This window comes from Chiloscyllium punctatum, chromosome 19 (genome assembly GCF_047496795.1).
Source record: "Chiloscyllium punctatum isolate Juve2018m chromosome 19, sChiPun1.3, whole genome shotgun sequence".
Classification (NCBI taxonomy): domain Eukaryota; kingdom Metazoa; phylum Chordata; class Chondrichthyes; order Orectolobiformes; family Hemiscylliidae; genus Chiloscyllium; species Chiloscyllium punctatum.
In genome coordinates, this window is record NC_092757.1 from 51,973,195 (window position 1) to 51,999,785 (window position 26,591).

The 26,591-nt window shown below is 40.3% G+C and overlaps 1 protein-coding gene across 3 annotated transcripts in view; it reads left to right on the forward strand.

The window, feature by feature from the left end:
- LOC140491343 (lysine-specific demethylase 2B-like) overlaps nt 1-26,591 on the forward strand; it is a 171,393-nt gene that overhangs the window by 40,853 nt on the left and 103,949 nt on the right. For all 3 annotated transcript variants that reach the window (XM_072589383.1, XM_072589382.1, XM_072589384.1), the window contains exons 2-3: nt 12,908-13,132; nt 21,245-21,388. In XM_072589383.1, the coding sequence (XP_072445484.1) occupies nt 12,908-13,132; nt 21,245-21,388 (369 nt within the window). The remainder of the gene's footprint in view (nt 1-12,907; nt 13,133-21,244; nt 21,389-26,591) is intronic.

A 26,591-nucleotide genomic window follows, 5' to 3' on the forward strand; every position in this document is an offset into this window, starting at 1 on the left:
TTAAGTGAGTGATGGCAGTGATAGTCAGGAAAATGATATGTTTAAAAATAACCAGTTCCAGTTGGCAGGTTGTTGTTTTTTTCTTTGCCAATGATACAAACAGAATAATAATGTCAACGTTTGTTGCTTGATATGAGTTGCTTGCTCAGTCACTTCAGAGAACAAGTACATGACAACCATTGGTGTGATTCTGGAGTCCAGATCAAAACAGTAGAAACCCTATGAACCAGTAGTTAGCATTATTTTTCCTCTTACTGATATGAGTGTTTTATTTTAAGACTGAAAATTACAACTTGGTTTACAAACAGTGTGTGTGGATTACTAGTGCACTAATGTAATGCAAGTCTTTATACTCATCATCAATGGTGGTTCCAAACAGGCCATGACTCTCTCCCACTCTCGGGGTGAATCTTTGGGTGGGTTGTACAGACTGTTACACTTGGCGACATGGTGGCCACAGGAAGGGGTGAGTGGATCATTGGTGTGGCAGCATGCTTCTTTGTCTATTTCTCCTGGCTTCCATTTTCTCCTGATGACAAGTCTCTAGGTGCTTGACACCTTCCCAGATGCTGCTCCTCCACTTTGGATGGTCTTAGGTCAGTGAGTGATTCCTAGGTATCTGTGGGAATTCTGCACTTTGCCAGTGAGGCCTTGAGGGTATCATTGAAGCACTTCCTCTGTCCATCTAGGGCTTGCCTGCTATTTCAAAGCTGGGAGTAGAGCACCTCCTTGGGGAGACTCATGCTGGTCATTCAGATGACATGCCCAACCCATTGTAGCCAATCCAGGGTGATCAGTGCCTCGATGTTGGTGTGCGTATTTTACCTAATCTGCCAATATTGCATTCTCTTGTGCTCCCATTTCTATGCTAACTGAAATCCGTAAAGAAGCTTAATAGTGCATGTAGTTTGGTGTAAGTTCTATGAGCAAATTGTTTATCATCTTTTTAAAAGAAAATTGCAATTATTGATCAAAATAGAGATTTTTAGAAATGTCATTGCAGATGCTAAAACAATATTAACTACCACTAATCAGATTTTAGCCTGGCTGTTTTTGGGAGGAAATGTTTAACATTCAAAATTATTCTATTTCTGTCAAAATTGCCATCAAATCTTGGAAGGTGCCTCACAAACAATAGAGCTGTCATTTGTGGGAATTGAACTGCCATGTTGGTATAGTGTAGGAATGAAACAAGGTGGCATTCCTTAGCTAAATCCTTTTTCTAAAATCTTTTGACACTGATTTTTTCCATTTTGAATCTTGGATTGCGTGCACGGAGAAACTATGACGTGTGCCATACTTAGACGTGTGCCATACTTAAGTATTTGCAATAGTTGTGATTATCATGTGGGATCAGTAATTGCAGCAATTTTATTTTTCATCTCTCTAGAGAAGTTTAGTGAGTCTTTTGAGTAATGTGCAAGAGTTTCAGTACATGCATTCCATAGATCACAACTCCTATATACTAAAGTGGATTGAGACAGAGCCAAAACTTTATGAAAGAACACCTTTTTTTTCAAAAACTGCTTTGTGACATCAGAGGTTACTCCCACAAAAACCACTTCGAAGCAAAGGATAGGTGTACCCTGCCATATTGGTATGTGCTTTATTTTTCATACTTCCACACTTTTTTTTTGCAGCTACAGATTGTCATGGTAAATTTAACTCAGCCTTTTATTCATTATTCTGTAAGTTTAATTGTTAATAAAGCTTAGCTTTTTAAATAAGGAAAGTTCACCTCCAGTAGAAGACAGCATAGGAATGTGGCATCTATTTGGGGTTTTTTATTCTGCTATCTACTGAAATTAGTCTTTCATAATTCACATTAACGCCTTCACAAAAAATGGACTTTTATAGTGTATTTGATGTCATCCTACATGCTGTTTGGTTTTTAAAAAATATTTTAAAAATGGTAATGACTCCATATCAATTGATGCTTTTACTGCTTTAGATAAATTGGAACAAAATGTGACTTCTTCATTGATTTTATTGTTCCCATCTATAATCAACTGATATTAATCCGAGTCTTAAATAGTGCGATCTCAATCTTGACTGCACTGATTGGTACATCTACAGTCTAAATCATTTCTAACCCACATATTCTCATATCTGCATCTGACAAGCCCAAAAGATATTGTCACATATGTAGGATAGACACTTCATAACAATGGCAAATGTGTCTGCCTTCAGATGCGATTTTGCAGCAGATTTAAATCTGCTTCAGTTTGTGCAGTAGGAGAAAACTGAGGTAAGGAAAAGTGTAGCAAGCCCTGCTGTGTCCACTTCCACTGTTCCTCAAAGCTTTTATCACTCATTTGTTAAGTTTCATTGTCTGACATCCCCATGTGGACTCTCTTTAGGGAATCAGTAGCTGGAACAGACAAATTGAAGGTTTGCCATGATGACTTGTGTGCTGCCTGGTGATTTTTGTGACACCGATTGGCTTGGTAACAATTGGTGAAGGAGCTATTGACTTTAACCAGAGTGTTATAGTAGTGCTGGCTTAGTTTATCTTGCCCATTTTATCTTGTCTTGCCAATCTTTTATCTTTATTTGTGTGCAAATAAATGAGCTGGAAAATTGATTAATATCAATAAGCGCAAGTATTGCTACTTGAGGTTTGTCTCCTCAATTTTTAAAAAAATGAAAAGTGGCAAGGCCAATATTTGTTGGCTATCCCTAACTGCCCTTGAATTGAGTGGCTTACTGGGCAATTAAGAGTCAACCAAATTGCTAAGAGTTTGGAATCACATGAAACCAGACCAGACAAGGACAGCAGATTTCCTTCCCAAAAGGACAGATATAACTCATTGAGTTCACTATCAATCCTTCTCAGATTTCACTGATCTGGATCTTACCAACATGCAACCCATTATAGAACTAACCCCTCAGATCTTTTTCTGACTGAGGATCTTTCATCTCCTTGGCAACTTGACAAAACTGCTTACAGTTGTTTGTGATCCACTGGCAAAGGATATCCAGCAATGCTGGAGACTGTGACCTTCAGCAATGCGTGTTTCTTGCTTACTTTCAGACTCAAATCATTGCTGTTTCACAAAATTGTCTGATCTAAGCATTTGAGTCCCTTATGTGGTGAATGCTCAAAAGAATTTCAATAGTTTTGTATTTGTTGGATGTTCAAATGACATTTTGATGTTCAGAAAGAGATTGCATTTTTGGGCTGTCACACAGGAATGTACTGTTCTGTTTCGCACCTTGGAGCACTTGCATGCCTCAAGCAAGAACATTTGAAGTGCAATAATTCCAGCACCAATGACAAAGTTATATCTTGTGCTGAAAAGTGACAGCAGTGATGAATATAATCTTGCTGGTTCCAATATAAGTCAGCTGTTATACTTGTGCATCCAGAGGCTTTGAAACTTTTCTTGCACAGTCAGTCCACTGTCAGCTATACCATTGCTATTAATGTGTTGTTGTGATTCCAGTCAGATCCTTAAAGTATATATATTCGATTTTAGGTGCCTCAACTGAGGGCTTGTCAGAAACTTGCTTTACACTGATTATAGAGAAGATCATATACCAAGCTCATTCACTTGAAGCAATTTAACTTGTAATTGCGTATTGGGATTACAAAACTAGTGGCTAGGTTGGCTTTGCCGAGGTATGGTTCTGCTGAATTTTGTGTCCTCTTGCACTGAGAAAATAGCAATGTGCGGATTAGGAATAACTTTTCCAGGACTGTCTGGGAAAGAGCTGCTTTTTAAAAAATTCATCTGAAAATCGAAATAAGTTGTCACTCTATGTGCCCAAAGCTTTAATGTGACATGGGATCAACCAAACACATTAAGGAAACAAAAATGCCAGGTGTTACCAATGCTTCCAACCAGTCTCTTGCATGGCACTTTTTAGCAATTGTCACGACTCATTTGAGGGTGTGCTGATACTCAGCCCATGCTACTCCTGGGGTTACTGCAAAATGTGAAGATTTAATCATGTTAGTCAAAATCCCCAATTACAAATAAATCCATTCTAACCAACAAGCCAACATATAAAGGATCAACATACAATTCGTTTCTTAAACTCTACCCCTTTTTATATCCTTGACATAGATACTCACAGACAAGAAAAATAAATGTTAAGGGAGCACAATTCAATAATGTCAGTCTGCAGGATCCAATGAGGTGTCCCTGTCCTTCTAATTTTCAATCTTCTTTCAAAGTCACTTCAGCTCATTATCCTGGGTAATTGGAACACTAGTTGTTTAGTCTCCGGTTACAAGCAGCAGTTTATGGCAAATGATCAGATAGAAGACAGCTAGCTATTCTAATTCTTTGTAACTTCATTAAAAAGGCAGCATCCACTCTCCTTGTAGAGTCTGGAAGCTTTCTGTCCCTGTATTGTTCAGTGGTTACTGGGCAGGTGCACAGCCAGAGTTGTTTTTCATGCTAAGCACTCATGACCCACACAGCTAGTCGAATATCCTCCCCCACTCCTTAGTCATAGAGATGTACAGCATGGAAACAGACCCTTTGGTCCAACACGTCCATGCCGACCAGCTATCCTAAACTAATCTAGTCTCATTTGCCAGCACTTGGCCCATATCCCTCTCAACCCTTCCTAGTCATGTACCCATCCAGATGCCTTTTAAATATTGTAATTGTACCAGCCTCCACCATTTCCTCTGGCAGCTCATTCCATACATGCACCATCCTCTGTGTGGAAAAGTTGCCCCTTGGGTCCTGTTTAAATTTTTCCCCCCTCACCTTAAATCTATGCCCTTGTGTTCTGGACTCCCCCACACCAGGGAAAAGACTTTGTCTATTTCCTCTATCCATACCCCACATGATTTTATAAACCTCTAAGGTCACTCTTCAGCCTCTGCTCCAGGAAAAACACCCCCAGACTGTTGAGCTTCTCCCTATAGCTCAAACCTGGTAACATCTTTGTAAATCTTTTCTGAACCTTTTCAAGTTTTACAACATCCTTCCGATAGCAGGGAGACCAGAATTCCAAAAATGGCCTATAAAGCTGCAACATGACCTTACAACTCCTATGTTCGTTGTTCTGACCAATAAAGGAAAGCATACCAAATGCTGCCTTCACTATCCCATCTACCTGCGACTCCACTTTCAAGGAGCTATGAACTTGCACTCCAAGGTCTCTTTGTTCAGCAACACCCCCCAGGACCTTAGCATGACTTCTACACTTCATGGTAAGATTTGCTTTCCCAAAATGCAGCACCTTACATTTATCTAAACTAAATTCCATCTGCCACTCCTCAGTTCATTGGCCCATCTGATCAAGGCCCCTTTGTACTCTGAGGAAACCTTCTTCACTGTCCACTGCACATCCAATTTTGGTGTCATCTGCAAACCCCGTATTAACTACCTACATTCACATCCAAATCATTTACAGAGGAACCTTGATTATCTGAATACCAATTATCTGAAAATCGGATTATCAGAAGAAGATCTTGAGGTCCCGATGGAAACATTACATCAAAGACGTGTTTCCAACAGTGATCACGTCTTTTGTTTAGTGATTAAACAGGCACTGTCTCCAAATGACTGACTGCCTGTGCGCTCTTTCCCACCCCACACTTTCCTTGGAGTTCTACACAGGGGTGTACCCCAAACCCCCCTTCCTCAGATAATCTCTCCAACATTGTTCTGTACAGACAAAGGTGGAACCTGTCAAAAAGTTGTGGCTGTGGCTTTGGCTTCGTGTGTGTATGTTATTTGGTGACTTACCAGACAAAGGCAGTCTTAGACTGGGGGGACAGTGTTAGGCAGGGTTGCAGGCGGGCAGCAGTGCTAGATGGGCTTGGGGGCAAGGGGTGGTGTTGAGGGCTGGGGGGCAGTGTTAGACGGGGTTGGGGGTTGTGAGGACGGTGTTAGATGGTGGGGGGGAGGGGGGGCGCGGGAGGTGTTGTGGGCGGGGTCTCGCGCTGTGTGCTGCTGCTAGTCTCCTGAACGGGGAGCAGACTTTAAAAACTCCAAGCCCCAGAGGAAAGGCATTTAATCGATTGACCAAATAATCGATTATTCAAACGAAATAGTGCCCACCCTCCACATTTGGATAATCGAGGTTCCCCTGTATATAAATGATGAAAAGTAGTGGAACCCGCAATGATCTTTGTAGCACAACACTGGTCACAGGCCTCCAATCTGAAAAGCAACTCTCCACCACCACCCTTCTACATTCAAGCCAGTTCCCTATCAAAATGGTTAGTTCTCCCTGTATGATCTAACCTTACTAACCAATGTGCCATGAGGAGCCTTGAACGCTTTACTGAAATCCATATAGATCATGTCCACCGCTCTGTCCTCTTCGTTACTTTTTCAAAAAAATTAAGTTAGTGAGACATGATTTCCCACTCTCAAAGCTATGTTGATTATCCCTAATAGTCCTTGCCTTTTCAAATACATATAAATCCTGTCCTTCAGGATTCCCTCCAACAACTTGCCCACCCCACACTGTCAGATTCACAGATCTATTGTTCCCTAGCTTGCTCGAACAAGGCAACAGTGTAAATAAAATTCACAAAGTTACAGTTTTAAATTTGCAGTGTCTCCTTCCACGGTTTAAAACAGTGACCATTTTGATCCACAACTTAAAAATAGAGAAAAATTTAAAATGTGATCTTTATGCAATATTTTATGAAAAGTTTAAATTTTCCATTGTCACTGAATTTGGTTTTGTATGTTCAATTATTTAAATGTTCTGTTTATGTTCCAATTCATTTGTCTCCTCACGTGACCTCAGGATTACTTGAAATAAAAAGCACTACAGTAATTGACAGAACTTTTCTTTACTCCAATGCAGAGATCATTCCATTGTTAAACTATACTGTACTGAGTATAGTTGAGGTGGCATACAATAACTCGCACCACTGAAAGAAAGAATAAGACTTCCCTTGTGACATGGCTACCCTTACTCACTTGCCTGGCCAAAGTAGATTATCTGATCATTTTTACTTCCTGGCCATTTGTACATCCTTGCTTTAAGTAAATTGGCTACTGCATCTCCCAAAGTTACAATAACCACACTTATTGGTTTTGAAACAGCAGCCGAGGTTGTGAAAGAGCATATTGAAATTTTTTTTTCCCTTGCAGTGAAACATTTTTGAATTTCAGCTTGGTGTCATTCCTTTTTATTGAAAATACATGGGGAGTTGACAAGCCAGATGCATTCACTTTGTTTCCCACTGCAACGCAGTATAATAGTGCAAGGGTTAATGGTCAATTTTCTCTCCGCAGAGAGCTTAAAGAAGGACTTAACAAACATGTATAGTCATTTGCTCAGTCATGTGAATGAGTGCCAATGGTTTTTGAAGTTGGGTAATAGGTCATAACGTTGCAAAATGCATTGAAAACATTGATGTAAAATTGCGTGTGTAGACATCACAAATCTGTGTAGACGTGCACAAGTAGAAATTCTGTCGTAGTAATGTAAGATCAAAAATAAGATGGTGCTGCTGCATAAATATGATCCTGAGCCACCGGATTCACTAGAATTATATTTCCATTTTTAAGATACTGATTGTGGATAATATAAATTTGAGTAGTAGCAAGAACTACGCTATCTTTTTTTTAAAAAGAAAATACATTCTACTTATTGTCGGTTCCTACTAAATTTCCTTTTTTGTTCCTGTACAAAAAAATTAATCTGCTGTGAATCATTCCTTTATTCTAACTCCTTGGATGACCAGCCTGCAGTTTAGTAAATGGGACAAGGCTGATTGCTTCTTGTACCCATCTGTGATTGTTACCACTGAATATACAGCTAACAAATGAGGGAAATTCAAGATCTGACTTTACGCTGATGATTTAGGAAATTGACTGGAATTTGTACAGTGTACACATAACCATCCTTGCAGTTGAACAGAATAGTTACCCTGAGAGCAGTCTAGGTTCTATGGAGATGGCTGATTTATGTTGAAGAATTTGAATCTACCCCAGGTCGTAGTTTTATAGCATGAAAAGAGACCTTTCAGTCCACTGTATCCACACAAGTCATTGAACATCTGTCAATTCCAGTCCCATTTTCCAGTATTTGATATTCCAATTAATCACTGACCCCTGAGTAAAAGCTTTTTTCCTCAACCACCTCACTCCTGCCCATTACCTTTGAACTGTGCCCGCTGGGTTATGGGCCCCTCCATTAAGTGGAAAATCTTCAACCCATTAACCCTAACGATGCCTGTCAGACCTTTTGTAACTCTTTCGCCACACCCCTGCTGATAACAGCCTGTTTTTAGCGAAAGTCTTAATGTTGTATTTATTCTGTGGCTTCTTGAAGCACAGGATTGTCATGGCACAGAGGCAGCTGTTTAGCCCATCATCCTGGCATTGGTTCTATTACATAGTACCAATCTCCTTTCTCTTTCTCTTCATATTCCTGTGCAGCATTTCCACCCAAATAATCATCCAATTTCTCATTGAATGCCTTACTTGAACTTGCCTCCTCCATGATTGCAGGCATTCTATTGCTGTAATTGCTCTTCTCAGTGTGCAAGTTTTTTTTACCCCTCACACCACCCTTGCTTCGATTGCACCTCAGTTTAAGTCTATAGCCCTTTTTTTTTGTCTTTCATGAGTGGGATCAGTTTCTATCCATCTACTCTGTCCAGCTGACTCATGAAAACCCTGTAAGAAATCTCGGTTGCCTTCTCTCCAAGGAGAATAGTCCAACTTCTTCAGTCTATCCTCTTAACTGAAGTGTCTCATCCCTGGAACCATTCTTGCAAATCATTTTTGCACTCTCACCAATGCATTTATATCTTTATGTAACACCCGCAGCTATACACAATACTCCATCTGCGGTCTAACAAGTATTTTGTAGAAGTTTAATGTTACTTCCTTGCTCTGTACTGTATACCCATATTAGTAAAGCTGAGAAGACTATGCGTTATAAGTGCACTCTCCACCTGTCCTGCCGCCTTCTGTGATCTTTGCACATTTACACTCAAGCGTTTCTGCTCCTGCAAACCCCTTTTTAGAATTGTACTCCCTATTTTAATGTTCTCCTGACCAAAGTGCATCATTTTATACTTCTGCTTTACATGTGATAGCTATCCACCCACTCCACCAATTTGTTAAGGTGCTTTTGGAGTTTCAGATGCTCCTCCTCATAGTTTACAATTCTTCAAAGTTTAGTGTCATCTGCAAATTTTGAAATTGTCCACCGCACATCAAGATCCCATTTAATATCTCAGGAAAAGTAAAGGTCCTAATACAAACATCCACTACAAAGCTTCCTGCGTCTTGGAAAAAAATTCACTGATGATTAAATTACTTCCTCTCAGTTAACTACTTCTGCAACCACGTTGCTACTGTCCCTTTTATACCATGACCTAAAACTTTCCCCTCAATTCTGTTGTGAGACACCTTCTGGAAACCATGTATACCACAGTGTCATTCTCCATTGATCTTTTCTGTTATCTGTTCAAAACCTCCAAGTTTGTTAAACATGATTTTCCCCTTTATAAATCCATGCTGATCTTCCTAATCAGCACATCTTTTTCCATGAGAGAACTCATGTTATCCTGCGTAATTGTTTCTAGAGGTTTCCCCACTACCAAAATTAAACTAACTGGTAATTAATTGCGGGGATTATTCTTGTAACCTTTCTTGGACAAGGTCATAACATTTGCCATTTTCCAGCTTCCTGGCATCTGTCCCAAGTCAGGGAAGACTAAAAGATTTATAGCCATTGCCCCCTCAATTTCTACCCTCACTTCCTTCAAAAATCATTGGAAGTATCTCATCTGGTGTCAGTGCCTTGTCTACTTTAAGTACCAACAGTCTAGCCAAACTGGTTCCTTACTAAATTTGAGACCTTCTAGTGACAAAGTTCCTCCACTGTGTCACCAAGGCCTGGGCAACATCCTCCTCTTTAGTAAATACAGATGTATAGTATTCATTGACCACCTAATCCATGTCCCTGTCTCTGTGTTGATCGCCTTTTTGGTCTCTGATCAACCATATTCCTCCTTTTTAAGCACTTTCTTTACTGTTTATATGCCAGTAAAAGACTTTGGGATTTCCCTGCTGGTTTTTCTTCTAGTTCTTTTTTGCTTTTATTTACTTTCTTCATGGCCAAAACCGTGATTCTCCTGCTCCTCCGATGCTGCCTGACCTACTGTGCTTTTCCAGCACCACATTTTTCAACTTACTTTTTAAATGTACTACCAATATTTCACACAAGTGAAGGATAAATTCCAGAGCAAAAATGGTCAGTTGTTCCCTCAGAGCATGTTCCCTCAGGAGTTAAGACTTATTTCCTGAATGCAGACTGAACGGAAGAACCAGAATGATAACTCTGCTATTAAAATCAACCCTTTGTTATTTTCATCGACTGCTGTGTTGACTCCTTTTTTTTTACAAAAGGAAAACCTTGTTTTCTGCTTTTAACACACACCCTGCCTGCCTAAATCTTTTCATGTGCCACCTCCTAGACTCCATATTTGATTTAACATGTTAATTCATGTATGGCAATCTGGGTTTACTAGCACTCCTTTCTCTGATCTGAATATTTTTAGTTTGTCTCTCCCCATCACGATCATGGGTGCAGTGTATCTCTCACTGGTTAATTATTTTAACTGTCACCTGTTCTTTAATTTTGGCAGAGATCAACCTCTTGAAAGTTTACTCTTTTGCACTTTGGTACTTTTTTGATTTCCTGTTTGTTTTCTTAATCAAAATGTAATTGTGATTTTGTGAGCTTGCATTATCTGTGTATTTTAGCCATGGCCCTGTTAATAGCACACTTTCTTCCTGAGTCAAGAGATTGCGGGTTCCAATGTTATTCCAGGATTTGAGCATTCCAGTGCATTGTGCAAGAAATGCCGTAGTTTGTCAATGAGGCTCGGACAGGCATAAAGCTGTTGAAGTTAATTTGCATATTGGTCTTGCTGATTGGTTTGTCAACAGCTCTCCAGGATTGTCCTGGAGTTTCCAGAAATTAGTGATTAATTTCCTGGATGCTCCTGGGCAAAAAAGAAGAATTGCAGGATTATTCAATAAGACTCTCTTTTTAAATTTTATTTTGAACACCTGGGGAAAGATCTATTTTACTGATAAGACAGTTAGTGTTAATCCATTTGGGCAGCAGTTGGCATAGTAAAATAAAATGCCTGGTGCATCGACGAATATTACATGTGAGATTGGGAGGAGAGGGTATCCGTTCACAATAGGAGGGTATCCATCCACCATTGGCAAGCCTTTTTATTGAGGAAATTGAGTAATGCACATCTGGCTTTGTTGGCTAATTGGCGTTGTCTCCACCATGTTGTTGTCATGTTTCATTTGTTTTGTTTTAATGAGATTCATACCGTATACACTGGCCTACACCCCACCCATATACACTTTTCCAGGGCAAGAGAGTATATAGTTGTCAGAACTTTCAATTCTGTGTTTAAGCTAGTAGGCACGTGATTCCCCATATTTTGGACATTCACTACTTTTGATTTATTTCTTTGCTCCATCTTTAGCACAGAAGCACTTTGTTTCTGTTTAACTAAGAACGGTCAATACATACATGCAAACTTTATGGTTATCGTTTGCCTAACAAAAATTCTTAATTGCAAATTAGCTCCAGACAGGTGCTGTACATTGAGACACCAATTTGGTCAGCTAATCAATTAAGTGAAGTCATTCACTGAAAGTGTTCAGCCTTGTATGTTCACAAAGTGATGGTAGGTTTACTCAACCTTTTTTTTAAGAATCCCTACAGTGTGGAAACAGGCCATTCTGCCCAACTAGTCCGTGCCAACCTTCCTAAGAGCATCCCACCCAGACCCAGTCCCCGACCCTATCCCTGTAAACCCTATGTTTCCCTTGGCTAATGCATCTAACCGATACATCCCTGAACACTGTGGGCAATTTAGTATGGCCAATCCACCTACTCTGCACATCTTTGAATTGTGGGAGGAAATCAGAGGAAACCCAATCAGACACAGGGAAAATGTGCAAACTCCACATAGACGGTCACCCAAGGCTAGAATCAAACCCAGGTCCCTGGCGCTGAGGCAGCAGTGCTAACCACTGAGCTATCATGCTGCAACTTGTCTTACATACCAAAGTAATGCATTGCACATCTGTAATGTGTTTATTCCTGATCTGCAAAACCAGTTTTGTTTATAAGTTGTACTACTAGCCTTAGCTACATTCAACTAGAGTAACTGGTCTGGTGAGGTTTGGGATCTCTTTTAAAAAGGCATCAACATGTGTGGACCAAGAAAAACTATAGTATGTGAAAAAGCTGGTTCAACTCTGCAAAAGCTTTATTATTTGTTCCGGAGTTATTTCATAAAATAGATAACAAGTTCCTCAACTAATCTGATTTGCAGAATCATGTGGAACTGACATTTGCTGAAACATTGCATTCTGTATGTGTTATAGAGAGATCATCTAGTGCTAAATGTTTAGAAAGGCTTTCCCTTTTTTTTAAAAGGGGTGTGATGTTTCTGAATTAATGAGTAGATTTTGCAATTTTTTTTACTCAATTATGGGATCAGGGCATCACCCCTCCCAAATTGACTAGAGAGCAGTTAATTTTATATTATTGTGGGTGTGCAGTTACATGTAGGCCAGACCAACTAAGGATAGCAGATCTCCCTCCTTAAAAGATATTCATGTTCCAGATGGGTTTTATGGCACTCAACAATAGTTACATGATTGATATCAGGCCAGCTTTTCATTCTAGATTTTTACATAATGCAAATTTCATCTGTCATGGTGGGAATCAAATGCCTGCATCAGACCATTAGCCTAGGGTTTGAATTATTAGTCCTGTGACATTATCACCATGCCACTACATTCTCAGTGTAATGGTATTGAATTGAATGAGAATGGTTGGTTGGAAAAATGTTGCATTGTAATTGATATTAAGTCTTCCTGTTCTGTGGTTGTACATTTTATAGTTTTTTTTTGCTTTGATATAGTCCAGGGCCTCAGCAAGACTAAAACCGCGGCCTACCCCATCATCAGGACCCAAAATACTTGTCCATAAATCAACAAGTGGAGCGCGAAGACGCAGGACACGATGTCGCAAATGCGAGGCTTGCCAACGCTCAGAGTGTGGCGAATGCCACTTCTGCAAAGACATGAAGAAGTTTGGAGGTCCTGGAAGAATGAAGCAATCCTGTCTCAAGCGGCAATGTATTGCAGTAAGTGCAAAGATCTATTTTTTTTAAAGAAAAGTATCATCTTTAGTTATTCTGTATGAAAACTGGTTTCCATGGAGCTGAACTTATCCTTTGATTTGATTTAATTCTGAGTTTGGCACAGCCAATTCTATTCTTAAACTTGTCTTCATGGAGAAATGCTTGTAATAGGCAATACAAAGATGTGCAGGTTAGGTGAATTGGCCATAGTAAGTTGCCCATTGTGTTCAGGGATGTGTAGGTTAGGTACATAGTCAGGAGTAAATGTAGAGTAATAGGGTAGAAAAATGGGTCTAGGTGGGTTACTCTTCAGAGGGTCAGTGTGAACTTGTTGGGTGAAATGGCCTGTTTCCACACTGTAGGGATTCTATGTTTTTTTGATTTTGGATGGAATATTTTTGTCAAATAGAATTGATTGTTAGGAAAAGAAATGTATTCATTTCATATATATTGAGTTATAGTTTACTGATTATGTTTGCTGATGACACCAAAATTGGAGATGTTGTGGGCAGCAAAAAAGGTTACCTCAGATTACAACAGGATCTTGATCAGATGGGCCAATGGGCTGAGAAGTGGCAGATGGAGTTTAATTTAGATAAATGTGAGTTGCTGCATTTTGGGAAAGCAAATCTTAGCAGGACTTATACACTTAATGGTAAGGCCCTAGGGAGTGTTGCTAAACAAAGAGACCTTGGAGTGCAGGTTCATCGCTCCTTGAAAGTGGAGTCGCAGGTAGATAGGAAAGTGAAGAAGGCATTTGTATGCTTTCCTTTATTGGTCAGAGTATTGAGTACAGGAGTTGGGAGGTCATGTTGCGGCTGTACAGGACATTGGTTAGGCCACTGTTGGAATATTGCATAAAAATCTGGTCTTCCTATTGGAAAGATGTTGTGAAACTTGACAGGGTTCAGAAAAGATTTACAAGGATGTTGCCAGGGTTGGAGGATTTGAGCTAAAGGGAGAGGCTGAACAGGCTGGTGCTGTTTTTCCTGGAGCGTTGGAGGCTGAGGGGTGACCTGATAGAGGTTTATAAAATCATGAGGGGCATGGACAGGATAAATACCTAAGGTCTTTTCCCTGGGGTCAGGGAGTCTAGAACTCTAGGGCATAGGTTTAGGGTGAGAGGGGAAAGATATATAAGAGACCTAAGGGGCAGCTTTTTCACGCAGAGGGTGTATGTGTATGGAATGAGCTGCCAGAGGAAGTGGTGGAGGCTGGTACAATTGCAACATTTTAAAAGGTATCTGGATGGGTATATGAATAGGAGGAGTTTAGAGGGATGTGGGCCTGGTGCTGGCAGATGGGACTAGATTGGGTTGGGATATCTGGTCAACAAAGACATGTTGGACCGAAGCTGTACATCTCTATCACTCTATGTAAAGCAGGTTTAGTTAAAATATAGAACCACCAATCAATCATCAGTCTTGGAAATTGACAAGAAATGATCTACTCAAACATGTGCATGCCCATTGGCCCAAAAAGTTGACTCTGCTGCTCCTTGGATACTGCCTGACTTGCTGTGCTTTTCCAGCACCACACACTCGATTCCAATCTCCAGCATCTGCAGGCCTCATTTTTGCTTATGTGACATGTGACATACACCATCCTCCTTTACCTTAACTATGTGTCTATTTGACTTGCTTTATTTTGTTAATAGTTTGATAGGACATGCTGCTCCAGTTGGATAAGAGACTTTTGCAATGTATTGTAATCCAAAATGAAGTTGTGAAAATGCTCACCTGACTGCTACATTTTTTTCATGGAGATAACCAGCAAAAGCAAACTGCTGTGTAGTTGGAAGGTGCAGAGGAAGCTTGCAAAGTCCAATTGTTGCACTTCTGAAATATTAATGATTTGGAGATGCTGGTGTTGGACTGGGGTGTACAAAGTTTAAAAATCACACAACACCAGGTTATAGTCCAACAGGTTTAATTGGAAGCACACTAGCTTTCAGAGCACCGCTCCTTCATCAGGTGATCGTGGCACTACCACCTGATGAAGGAGCGACGCTCCGAAAGCTAATGTGCTTCCAATTAAACCTGTTGGACTATAACCTGGTGTTGTGTGATTTTTAACTTTGAAATATTTCAGAATGGATGAATAAATTAATGTTTTCATAACATTTTAGTAAAGAGTGTCGGAGGCTGAGGGGTAACCTTTATAGAGGTTTATAAAATCATGAGAGACATGGATAAAGTGAACAGTCAAGTCTTTTCCCCAGGGTGGAGGAGTCCAAAATTAGAAGGCATTGGTTAAACTGAGGTGGGAACAATTTAAAAGGGACCTAAAGGGGCAACTTTTTCATGCAGACGGTGGTGCTAATATGGAATAAACTGCTAGAGGAAGTGGTGGAGGCTGGTGCAATTACAACATTTTTAAAAGGCATCTGGATGGATATGTGAAGAGGAAGGGTTTGGGGGATATGGGCCAAATGCTAGCAAATGGGGCTAGATTATTTTTAGTTTGGAATGGATGAGTTCTGTTTCCATGTTGTACATCTCTATGACTCTGAAATGGAGAAAGTTACCAAAAAGTGGTAAAGCATGAAGATCTTGCATTCATATAGAACATTTCATGGGTACAGGATTTTTTTTAGAAAGCCGTCTGACAGTGCATCATTGATTCTTTAATAGAGATGTACAGCACGGAAACAGACCCTTCGGTCCAACCCCTCCATGCTGACCAGATATCCCAATCCAAACTAGTCCCACCTGCCAGCACCTGGCCCATATCCCTCCAAACCCTTCCTATTCATATAGCCATCCAAATGCCTTTTAAATGTTGCAATTGTACCAGCCTCCACCCCATCTTCCTCTGGCAGCTTATTCCATACACGTACCACCCACTGTGTGAAACAGTTACTCCTTAGGTCTCTCTTATATCTTTCCTCTCTCATTGTAAACCTATGCCCCCTAGTTCTGTTCTCCCCCACCCCAGGGAAAAGATTTTGTCTATTTATCCAATCCATGCCCCTCATGATTTTATAAATGTCTATAAAGTCACCCCTCAGCCTCCAACACTCCCAGGGAAAACAGCTTCAGCTTATTCAATCTCTCCCTATAACTCAAACCCTCCAACCCTGGCAACATCCTTGTAGATCTTTTCTGAACACTTTCTAGATGTCCACCTATTTTGAACAATGTGTTTTTCCCCCCTCTGTCACCCAGACAGCCCTCCACTGCACCATCTCCATTCCCTGCTCCGCTGCTCTAAACCCCTCTTCTCCCCCCCTCTTCTCCCCCCCCCCTCTCCCCCCCTCCCCCCCCTCTCCCCCCCCTCTCCCCCCCCTCTCCCCCCCCTCTCCCCCCCTCTCCCCCCCCTCTCCCCCCCCCTCTCCCCCCCCTCTCCCCCCCCTCTCCCCTCCCCCCCCTCTCCCCTCCCCCCCCTCTCCCCTCCCCCCCCTCCCCCTCCCCCCCTCCCCCCCCCCTCCCCCTCCCCCCCTCCCCCCCTCTCCCCCTCCCCCCCTCTCCCCCTCCCCCCCTTCTCCCCCCCTCCCCCACCACTCCACCACTCCACCACTCCACCAGTCTCTGCATCCAATATATCATCGTTAAACACAACTAGACCCTATCACCAAGAACATCTTCCCCTCCCCACCCCTCTTCATGCTCAATTAACTATTTCTGATGTATAGTCACTTGTAAGAAAGAGGGGAGAAAAAGAGAATCTGAGGAAAGATCTTTGAAATAGTAGAGATGGATTTGATCCTACAAACATATTTAAATCTTAGAGAAAATAATTTGATGTAGATCACCTCAAGGATGCTGGTGCTAACCAAAGTAATTATATTATATTGTATTATAATTACTTTGTTTTTATTTGCTCATGAGATGTAAGTTTATCATGACCAACATTTATTGCTCATCCCTCATGGTCCTTGACGTGATAGGGGTAAGCTCTTTTTGAATCTCTGCGTATTTTACAGTGTGGCTGAATATAATTCTGTAGATGCTCATAGATCCTTGTGGGCGCCCAATTTTGAGCTGCTAGGTCTGATTTAAATATATCCTGTGTAACAAAAGTGTAGTGTCACACAATTTACTCATTAATTGAATTTAAACTTTCTTAACAGTTGTGGTGAGATTTGAAATTGTATAATTGAAGAACTTGAACTAACCTCTGGATTATTAGTCTGTAGTCTCCTCTGCTGGTATATCCCCTACTTGATCATTAGTGTCAAGCCAAGAGGACCAACAAAGGTTCAGTGTAGCATGTAGGTGAGCATGTCAGGCGCAGGCAAGAATACGTAAAAATGAGCTACCAACTTAGTGAGACTACAGTATAAGACTGCAAGATTGCTAAACAGTATGCTATAGTTACAGCTAAGTGTTCATCCATCTTCAAGACTAAAGGGAACACAGCCATTGATAAGGATATCAGTGGCAGAAAAGCTTAGGCTGGGAGTATGGTGAAGTTACAAAAGTCAAAAGGTTGTAATGATCAGGCACTTCTGTGATTGTTCACCACAAAATGTGCTTTCAATGACAGAAGTTGTGAGCAGTCCTGTTCAGACTCCAGCAGTCTAGAAAACCATATGGAAGGGGAGCAGAGTTTGTGGCAGGGGAAAAAAAGATATTGGCTTTAGTCTGCCCAATATTTAATTGGAAGGAATTGCTAGATGTAGAATAATCAGTCTGATCATTTTAAATCCGTGGATGATTGGGAGTTCTGATTGTGATAAGGTGAGATGGAGCAAGTTTAAAGGCAGTGTGTAAGCAAATTCTTTGACAGGGTGATAGGTGTTTGCAGGGAAGGTGGTAGCAGATATGTTAGCAAAGTTTGAAGGGGCATTTGGACACACAGATGATCATGTAGGGAATAGAGGGATATGGGCCATATGCAGGCAGATAGGATTAGTTCAGAGTGGCATCATGGTCAGCGTAGACATGTCGGCCGAAAGGCCTATTCTTATGCCATACAGTTGTCTCCCATCTGGAAACTGTTGTTTTGATACTGCCCAAGGGTAGTATATAATCAAAATGAGAAGTTGAAAGGGCACATGTATAGATTCTTGGGTCCATTAGGAGTAACTTTTTGGAAGTGGAAAGAGAAGATATTGGTGGCTAGATTAGAATGGAAACAAGTGAATACAGTCCACCCAGATATGATAGTGGAGAGCCATTGGAGGAAGATGTCAAAATTGATTGTCAAAGGCTGCAGACAGCTTAAACAATATAATGGGATTGTTTGCTTTTGTCACAGTAACATGACTTTTAGGGCTGTTTGCTGCTGATTTGGTAGGAACGACAATCTCTGATTAGATTCAAAATTGGAATTCTGGGAATGGATTTGGAAGGAATTTGGAGAAGACTGAGCTTAAAGATGGGGTGGTAGTTTGCAAGGGTAGTGGGGTCAGGGTTGGTTTTGTTTTCAATGTACTATGACAAATTTGTGGGAGAAAGGGATGAACATGAAGAAAAAGAACCCCCATATTTCTGTCACTTGAGAGCTAAGAAAGAAATTTGCATGGTCATCAGTTCATTGGCAGCAGGGTCAGCAAAGGCTGGGTCTCGTTACAAAATTTCAGTGAGGGCTAAAGAAATTTGGAAATGCAGTTCTAAGTGAATCATGGGAGAGAGATTTCCAGAGATGGATACCAAAAGAGAGATGGGCTTTGGAGGGGGGAAGAGAAATGCAGATGAAGAACGATACATGCTCATGATCAAAGCTGACCTGTTTTTCCATCTGTAGCATTAGGGAGGGCAACTTCAGTCAGCAGGAGCAAGTATGTGAATAAGAGTGAATGCAGTTTACATCGAGGGTGGGATTAAAGGATGATTGGAAGGCAGTGAACTTAAAGCAAACTTTGAACACAACTCGTGATGTTAAAATCACCTAGAGTGAGAAGTTACTTAATATTGAGGCTACAAGCAGGAAAGCAGCGATGAGAAAATGGCATAATGCACGAGCATGTGCTACTTAATGTGTATTTTAAATGGTGAAACAAGATGAATAAATGAGGAGCAGGTGTCATAGGAGTCTGGGGGCAAACCTAGGTAAACAGCAACAGTTTGGGCTGCAGCATGCTTGTTTGCTTTGATTTTGTTGTTTTGCTACCCAGTTGCTGGAATATAAGTTGAAAGTAATTCAGGAATTACTACTCTAGTGTTTGAAAAGATGCGTTTTGTCAAAGCTGTTCATTATTTCATTCATCAGGTCAATTTGCAAAAATATCAATTTAAGAAGAAAATCAACATTTTATATTGCATAAGAGGAGAATGCAGCATTTTTGGCAAATGAACACTGGTAGACACATTACAATGGAGAATATACCCATTAATGATTGACAGTTAACAGCCAGGTTTTGCATAAATTTCCATCCAGGTTGACTCTGTTCAGAGCATGCCCTAAAAATTGAAACACTGAATGTCTGAGATCAATTTTGTTGAATTTGAACACAAGCAGTGTATGCACGTGTTCTTTCTGTCTGCAAAGAATAGCACCAGCACATACATATTTAGGATTCCGAATAACTTGTCTGATTTTTTTTTACATCCAGTGTGAACGTCTTAAGGCCACCCTGCATATTCCGTAAACCTGACAATGGAATAGATGTAAGCACCTTCAACAAGCGTGACAGTGTCAGCAACTGTACAGTATTTTTAATGGTCCAAATTTGTATGCATTGGGTCTGTGCTCTGCACTAGCAGGCAACTTCTTTCTCAAAAGCAAGCTTGAAAATAAAACAATAGCTGAATCTGTGCAATAGCAATAAGCTTCTCAGTGATAAGATACAGTGAATATTTTATATATCCACATGTCTCACTGTATCCCTCATAGTAACAGGCTGCTTAAACTGCACAGAAGCCATGTCAGTTTACCCCACCTTATGCATGACTGGCTCTGCAGAATATGAATTGACAACTGGTTGAGTAAATTGTTACAACCAATCTTGAGCAAATTTTCCATATATGTGATTGAGACCTTCACATTTGTGCAGACCATACAGAACTTGCATATCGATAGCCATGCAGCATCAATGTGCTTATTTGACATTTTACTGCCCTATTCAACCAATTGCTTCTTGAGTGGTACATATCACATTACAATGTGGTGCTATGTCATTGCTATTTTGATGCGCCACCATTTCCATGAATCATATTCATTGAACTCCAGGTTGCAGAGTTGAGTTCAACAAAATTAGAAAAATGCTTACAAAGATGTGTTGCCATGGGATCCTAACTAACCTAGGGCTCACTAAAATGCTTGGAATACATTGGGATCCCAACAATTTCATGCACTTTGAGTGAACAAACCAGAGCACATGGAAGAAACCCATGTAAATGTGGGGAGTTTGTGCAAACCCCACACACAGTTGCCCAAGACTGGAATTGAACCCAGGACCCTGACACTGTGAGGCAGCAGTGCTAACCATGAGCTACGGTGCCACCCAATGGTCCACAATTTTACACTCCGGTTGTAACCCAGTGAAATACAAACCATTCATTAACACTCCAGGGTATCCTATTCTTTGAGACACATTGGATGAGGTCATAGTTCCTGCAAGACTGACTGACTGACCTACTTTTTCTTCAGACCATTCACAAAAGTAACACCCATATGCTACTAACTTGAAATCCAAACCTTCCCTGAATTAGTCTTGAATCCTTGTCTCACTGATATGTTGAAAATGTGTTGCCAAATTATTAGGATGGTTAATACAATTATTTTAATAGTGCTAATAAGTTATGCAAGTTTTGCTTTATGCCAAATGACTATGTAGAGTGTATGTCAACAGTTGTCTGTCTGTAGGTTTTGAGATTCCTTGCGCAAATAGTATGAGCGTAATCATGCTGCTTTAGACCAATATCTATAACACGCACCACAGTAGCTTGAGATAGACACTGCAACCAGTTTCAGTCACGGGTGATTTCTGGCTTCTGCTCGACAAGTATCCAAGCTGTGTGGTTGTAATTAGAAAGTCCAAGTTGGATTAAACCTGTGGTCCTATTACTGTGCTTCTACATACGACACCACCAAATTTATCCTGAGTTCCAAAATGTCATTAAAAACTAAAGTAATTAAATGAGTAGTGGTATTAGAAATAGTGTATTTTACATTGTATATTATTTTGGACTCGACTAGAATCTAATGACCTCCAATACTTTGTTGCAGCCCGTACTACCACACACTGCAGTCTGCAAGATTTGCGGTGAGGCAGGAAAGGAAGACAATGTGGTGGATGAAGCAGAGAAATTTAATTCTAGCTTAATGGAATGCTCCATCTGCAATGAAATATTACACCCAGGATGTCTGAAGGTATGTTTGACCTAGTTGACTTCATTGGTCATATTTTAAAATTCCTAAATTTTTGTTGTTTTTTTTTCAGATTTAAAACGTTGTTGATGATATCAATTTGAATGGTGTGAAAAAGACAAATATTACTTTAATTGGATAGTTTAGTGCCAGTGGTGGTAGTATCATTTACAGCACAGAAGGTCATTTGGCTCATCAAATCCATGCTGGCTCTGTACAGAGCAATCCAATCATTGCCATTCTTCCACTCGATCATTTAACTCTGGAGTTATTTCAGTAAACTGCCCAACCACTTTCCTTTTTGGATCATTCATAAGCTTGACTTCCATTATCCTACTAGGCAGTGGGCTCAAGATCTTTACCACTTGATGTCTTTTTTGAAAAATAAAAATTAGCTTCCAGTGCATTTATTGCCTAACATCTTAGTACCAATGCTAAGGGGCATGGATTTATTAGTTAATGTGAATGGTTTTACCTTGTCTATGTAACATAAGCCTGTCATAATCTTGAATACTGTTATCAAATCTAATCTTCTTCTATTTTCCTCCAAGGAGAACAACCCCAGCCAGTCTAACCCAATCTTGTAACAAAAATTCTTCATCTCTGGAACCACTGTGGCAAATTTTTCCTGCAGTCTCAAGAATACATTACATCAGTGACCAAAACAGAGATATATAATAATTCTGCCCAACACCCCTCTCTTTGTATTCTGTCTCTCTTTATTAAGCCCAAGATATCATAAGCTTTGCTACCATGCTCTCAATAAGTCTTTCCACTAAACATCTACTCTGTCAAGTCCCTTTATAATCTTGCATGTTTCAAAAAGGTTTCCTCTCACTTTGAAACTCCAGTGGACACAGGCCCAACCTGACCCACCTTTTCCCTTTATAAGACCCTTCATCCCATGACTCGGATGTGTGAGCCTTTAATAGTTACATTCTTAAATAAGACTTAAGGCATCTGTTACATATACGGTCTCCACAACATTCTGTACAATCACTGCGAACCTTACTAATTTATCTCCATTCCCCTTGCAATAAATGGCAACATTTTATTTGGCTTCCTAATTGCTTGCTGTATGTGCACATTCACATTTTGTAATTTATGTACCTGGACTTGCACACTCCTATATAATTCTGCGTTCTCCAATCTCTCTCCATTTTAGTATGCTGCATTTCTTCCTGCCAAAGTGGACAAATTCATATCATCCCTCGTTATAATCAGCGACTACTAAATTTTACTCACTCACTTAACCTATCCTTATTCATTTTTATACTTTGTATACTTTCCTACCAACTTCAATGTCATTAGACAACTTTAGCAACTGTGAATGAGGAAGCCAATCCTCTAGTTTTATCCAATATCTCCACTTCTCCAACAAGATCCCACCTATCCCCGCTTCCAGGCACATGCACTTGTGCACACTGCAGAATGAGCTGTTATTTTGTGTAGTAGCCATTTCAACTGACACTTTGTAAAGTACCTTTTTAGAGCTCCAAGCATACCATTACTTCCCTTTCAGTTGCTAATTATTTTCTTAAGGAACTCTAAGTTAGTCAAACACTTTCCCTTTCACAAAACCTGTTTCCTCTGCCTCGTTTGTACTGAATTCTCCGAAGTGCATCGCTGTAAAAGTCTTTAATAATAGATTCTTGCATTTTCCCTGCTATTAAGATAACTTATGACACGGTGGTGAGCCCTTCTGTCACTTAAACCAAAAACCCAGAAAAGCTCACCTTGCCTCATAATGTCTTTAAAATATGAGTGCCAGACAACTCCCACATTTCACTATTTAAAGAAAATAATATCAATTTATTTTCTAACTGTAAAAGTGAACATTAAACAACTATTCGCAATTCTAAGCCCCCCTTTTCTCTTAACTGCTTATTACCTGCTTCCAACTTTATAACAGTATGCTTTCCAATAGGAAACTTATTAAAATTACATCAACTTAATTTCAAAACCACATAACCAGTGTGGTCTTCTGTGACTTCACTCTTCTGGCTGCTGAATTCCCTGTCATCATCATTCTTTTTACTGCGAGTGTCTTTCATATGAAAAGGTACCTCTTGATGGGGAGTGTTTCCTGATAGCATGGATCCATCTCGATAGCAGTTGCTCTCTTTCCAGTTTTCAAAATGTCTGCATTTTTATATCCCCAACATTGGATCTTCTCATTGGCAAAACAATAAATTCAAATTCAATTGGATTTTAGTATCTTGGGGCATAAATTAAACTAGTTAAATTTGGATTGTTGTCAAAACAGCAACCAAAACTCAGGTATCCATTTCACAGGAGAAAGTGAGGACTGTAGATGCTGGAGATCAGAGCTGAAAATGTGTTGCTGGAAAAGCGCAGCAGGTCAGGCAGCATCCAAGGAACAGGAGAATCGACATTTCGGGCATGATTCCTGAAGAAGGGCTTATGCCCAAAACGTTGATTCTCCTGTTCCTTGGATCCTATCCATTTTACAGCCAAATGTTTACATATTTTCAATTTTCCAGTACACTCTGGGACTGCCATCTAGTCATATACACCGATGCTTGTAATCTGTCAGTTCAGAATAGCATTCACCCTCTCAAAGGTACAGTACATGCCTTCAACTTCATAACAATATATATGATACCTTATGCAGTTTGTCCCAGAATGTGTGAAATGGGTACATTTAAGGATAGGACATTACAGCGTAATACAGGCCCTTCAGCCCTCGATGTTGCGCTGACCTATGAAACCAATCTGAAGCCCATCTAACCTACACTATTCCATTTTCGTCCATATGTCTGTCCAATGACCATTTAAATGCCCTTAAAGTTGGTGAGTCTACTAGTGTTGCAGGCAGTGCATTCCACGCCCCTACTACTGAGTAAAGAAATTACCTCTGACATCTGTTCTATATCTATGACCCCTCAATTTAAGGCTATATCTCCTCGTGCTAGCCATCACCATCTGAGGGGAAAAAAAGGTGGACAGAGAGCCTATTTAACCCTCTGATTATCATGTATGTCTCAATTAAGTCACCTCTTAACATCCTTCTTCTCTCCAACAAAAACAGCCTCAAGTCCCTTGGCCTTTCCTTGTAAGACCATCCCTCCATACCAGGCAACATCCAAGTAAATCTCCTCTGAACCCTTTCCAAAGCTTCCACATCCTATAATGCGATATGCAATTCTCCAAGTGAGGCCACACCAGAGTTCTGTACAGCTGCAGCATGACCTAGTGGTTCCAAAACTCAATCCCTCTACTAATAAAAGCTAACACACTGTGTGCCGCCTTAACAACCCAATCAACCTGGGTGGCAACTTTCAGGGATGTATGTACACTGACACTGAGATCTCTGCTCATCTACACTACCAAGACTCTTACCATTAGCCTTGCACACTTTATTCCTGTTACTCCTTCCAAAGCGAATCACCGCTCACTTTTCCACATTAAACTCCATTTTCCCAGCTCTACAGCTTATCTATGTCCCTCTGTAGCCTACAACGTCCTTCTGCACTGTCCACAACTCTACCGGCCTTAGTGTCGTCCGCAAGTTTACTAACCCATCCTTCTATGCCCTCATCCAGGTCATTTATAAAATGACAAACTGTAGTGGACCCAAAACAGATCCTTGCGGTACCCAACTAGTAACTGAACTCCAGGATGAACATTTCCTATCAACCACAACCATCTGCCGTTTCAGCTAGCCAATTTCTGATCCAAACCACTAGACCTACCCTTCACAAAACCGTGTTGACTATCCCTAATCAACTTATTCCTTTCTTGAGAATTATAAATCCTATCTCTTATAACCTTTTCCAACACTTTACCCACAACTGAAGTAAGGTTCACTGGTTTATAATTACTAGGTTGTCTTTACTCCCCTTCTTGAACAAGGGAACTACATTTGCTATCCTCCAGTCTTGCAATATTCCTGGAAACAATGATGACATAACGAGCCAAAGGCTTTACAATCTCCTCCCTGGCTTCCCAGAAAATCCTTGGATAAATCCTGTCCTGTCCAGGGGACTTACCTATTTTTACACTTTCCAGATTTCTAACACCACCTCCTTCTGAACCTCAATCCTGTCTAATCTAGTAGCCTGTATCTCAGTATTCTCCTTGACCCCATTCACATTGACTTTTTCCAATGTGAATACTGACAAGATATTCATTTAGCGCTTCCCCTATCTCCTCTAACTCCACACACAGCTTCCCGCTACTATCCTTGATTGGCCCTAATCTTACTCTAGTCATATTTTTTATTTCTGATATAGCTATAGAAAGCCTTGGGATTTTCCTTGATCCTCACCAATGGCTTTGCATGTCCCCTCCTGGTTCCTCTTAACTCTTTCTTTAGGTGTTTAGGATATGTTTAGCTTTCTTTGTGAGCAAATATTCAATGGTGTGTAGCTTTTTTCATGTAAAAAAGATAATTTAGCACTGAATCAATTTAAAGCTTTATACAGTTACTAGTTTTTAGAATAGACATGCCTAAAGAAACTGCGGTTGCTATCCTGGAGACAGAGGCTGAAAAGTTTCTCAGCAATGCCTGTAAGCAAGGTTGCCCAAGATATTACCTGAAATATTGTGTACAAATTTGATCTCTTTATCTAAGAAAGAATGTACTTGCCATAGAGGGAGTTAAACTGCAATGCACTAGATTAATCCCTAGGATAATGGAATTGTTTTGAGGAGACTGGGTCAATATTTCCTATGGTTTCAAAGAATGAGAGTTGATCTCGTTGAAACCTAGAAATTTTTCATGGGCTGTGACAAGATCTGTACAGCTAGAATATTTTTCCTGACAGGAGAGCCAAAGTGTAGGTGAATTTAAGAGGAATTTCTTCACTCAGTATAGTGAATTTTTTGGTATCTTTTCCCCCTGATGGCTGTGGAAGTAGGTTCAAGATCAAAATTGGAGGATTTCTGGAGACTAATGACATTAAGGATTTGGAAAGAATGTAACAAAATGGCTTTGATGTGGACCAATTATGTGTATTTGGCTTATTTCAGTCAAGCTGTATTTGCAGTCCATCAATACGCGTGAAAATTGACTAGTGCCTTGCTAAAATCTGGGTTTACTTTGATATCTGCCATGTGAGACTTGGCATTCCCAGCGAGTTAGATTTCTGAATGTTTCAGCTGGACAGGGTGGGTCATGAAAGAAAGAGTTCTGTTACTCAGCACTTGTCTCCTTTGTAATAAGTCCAAAGTGATAAAATAA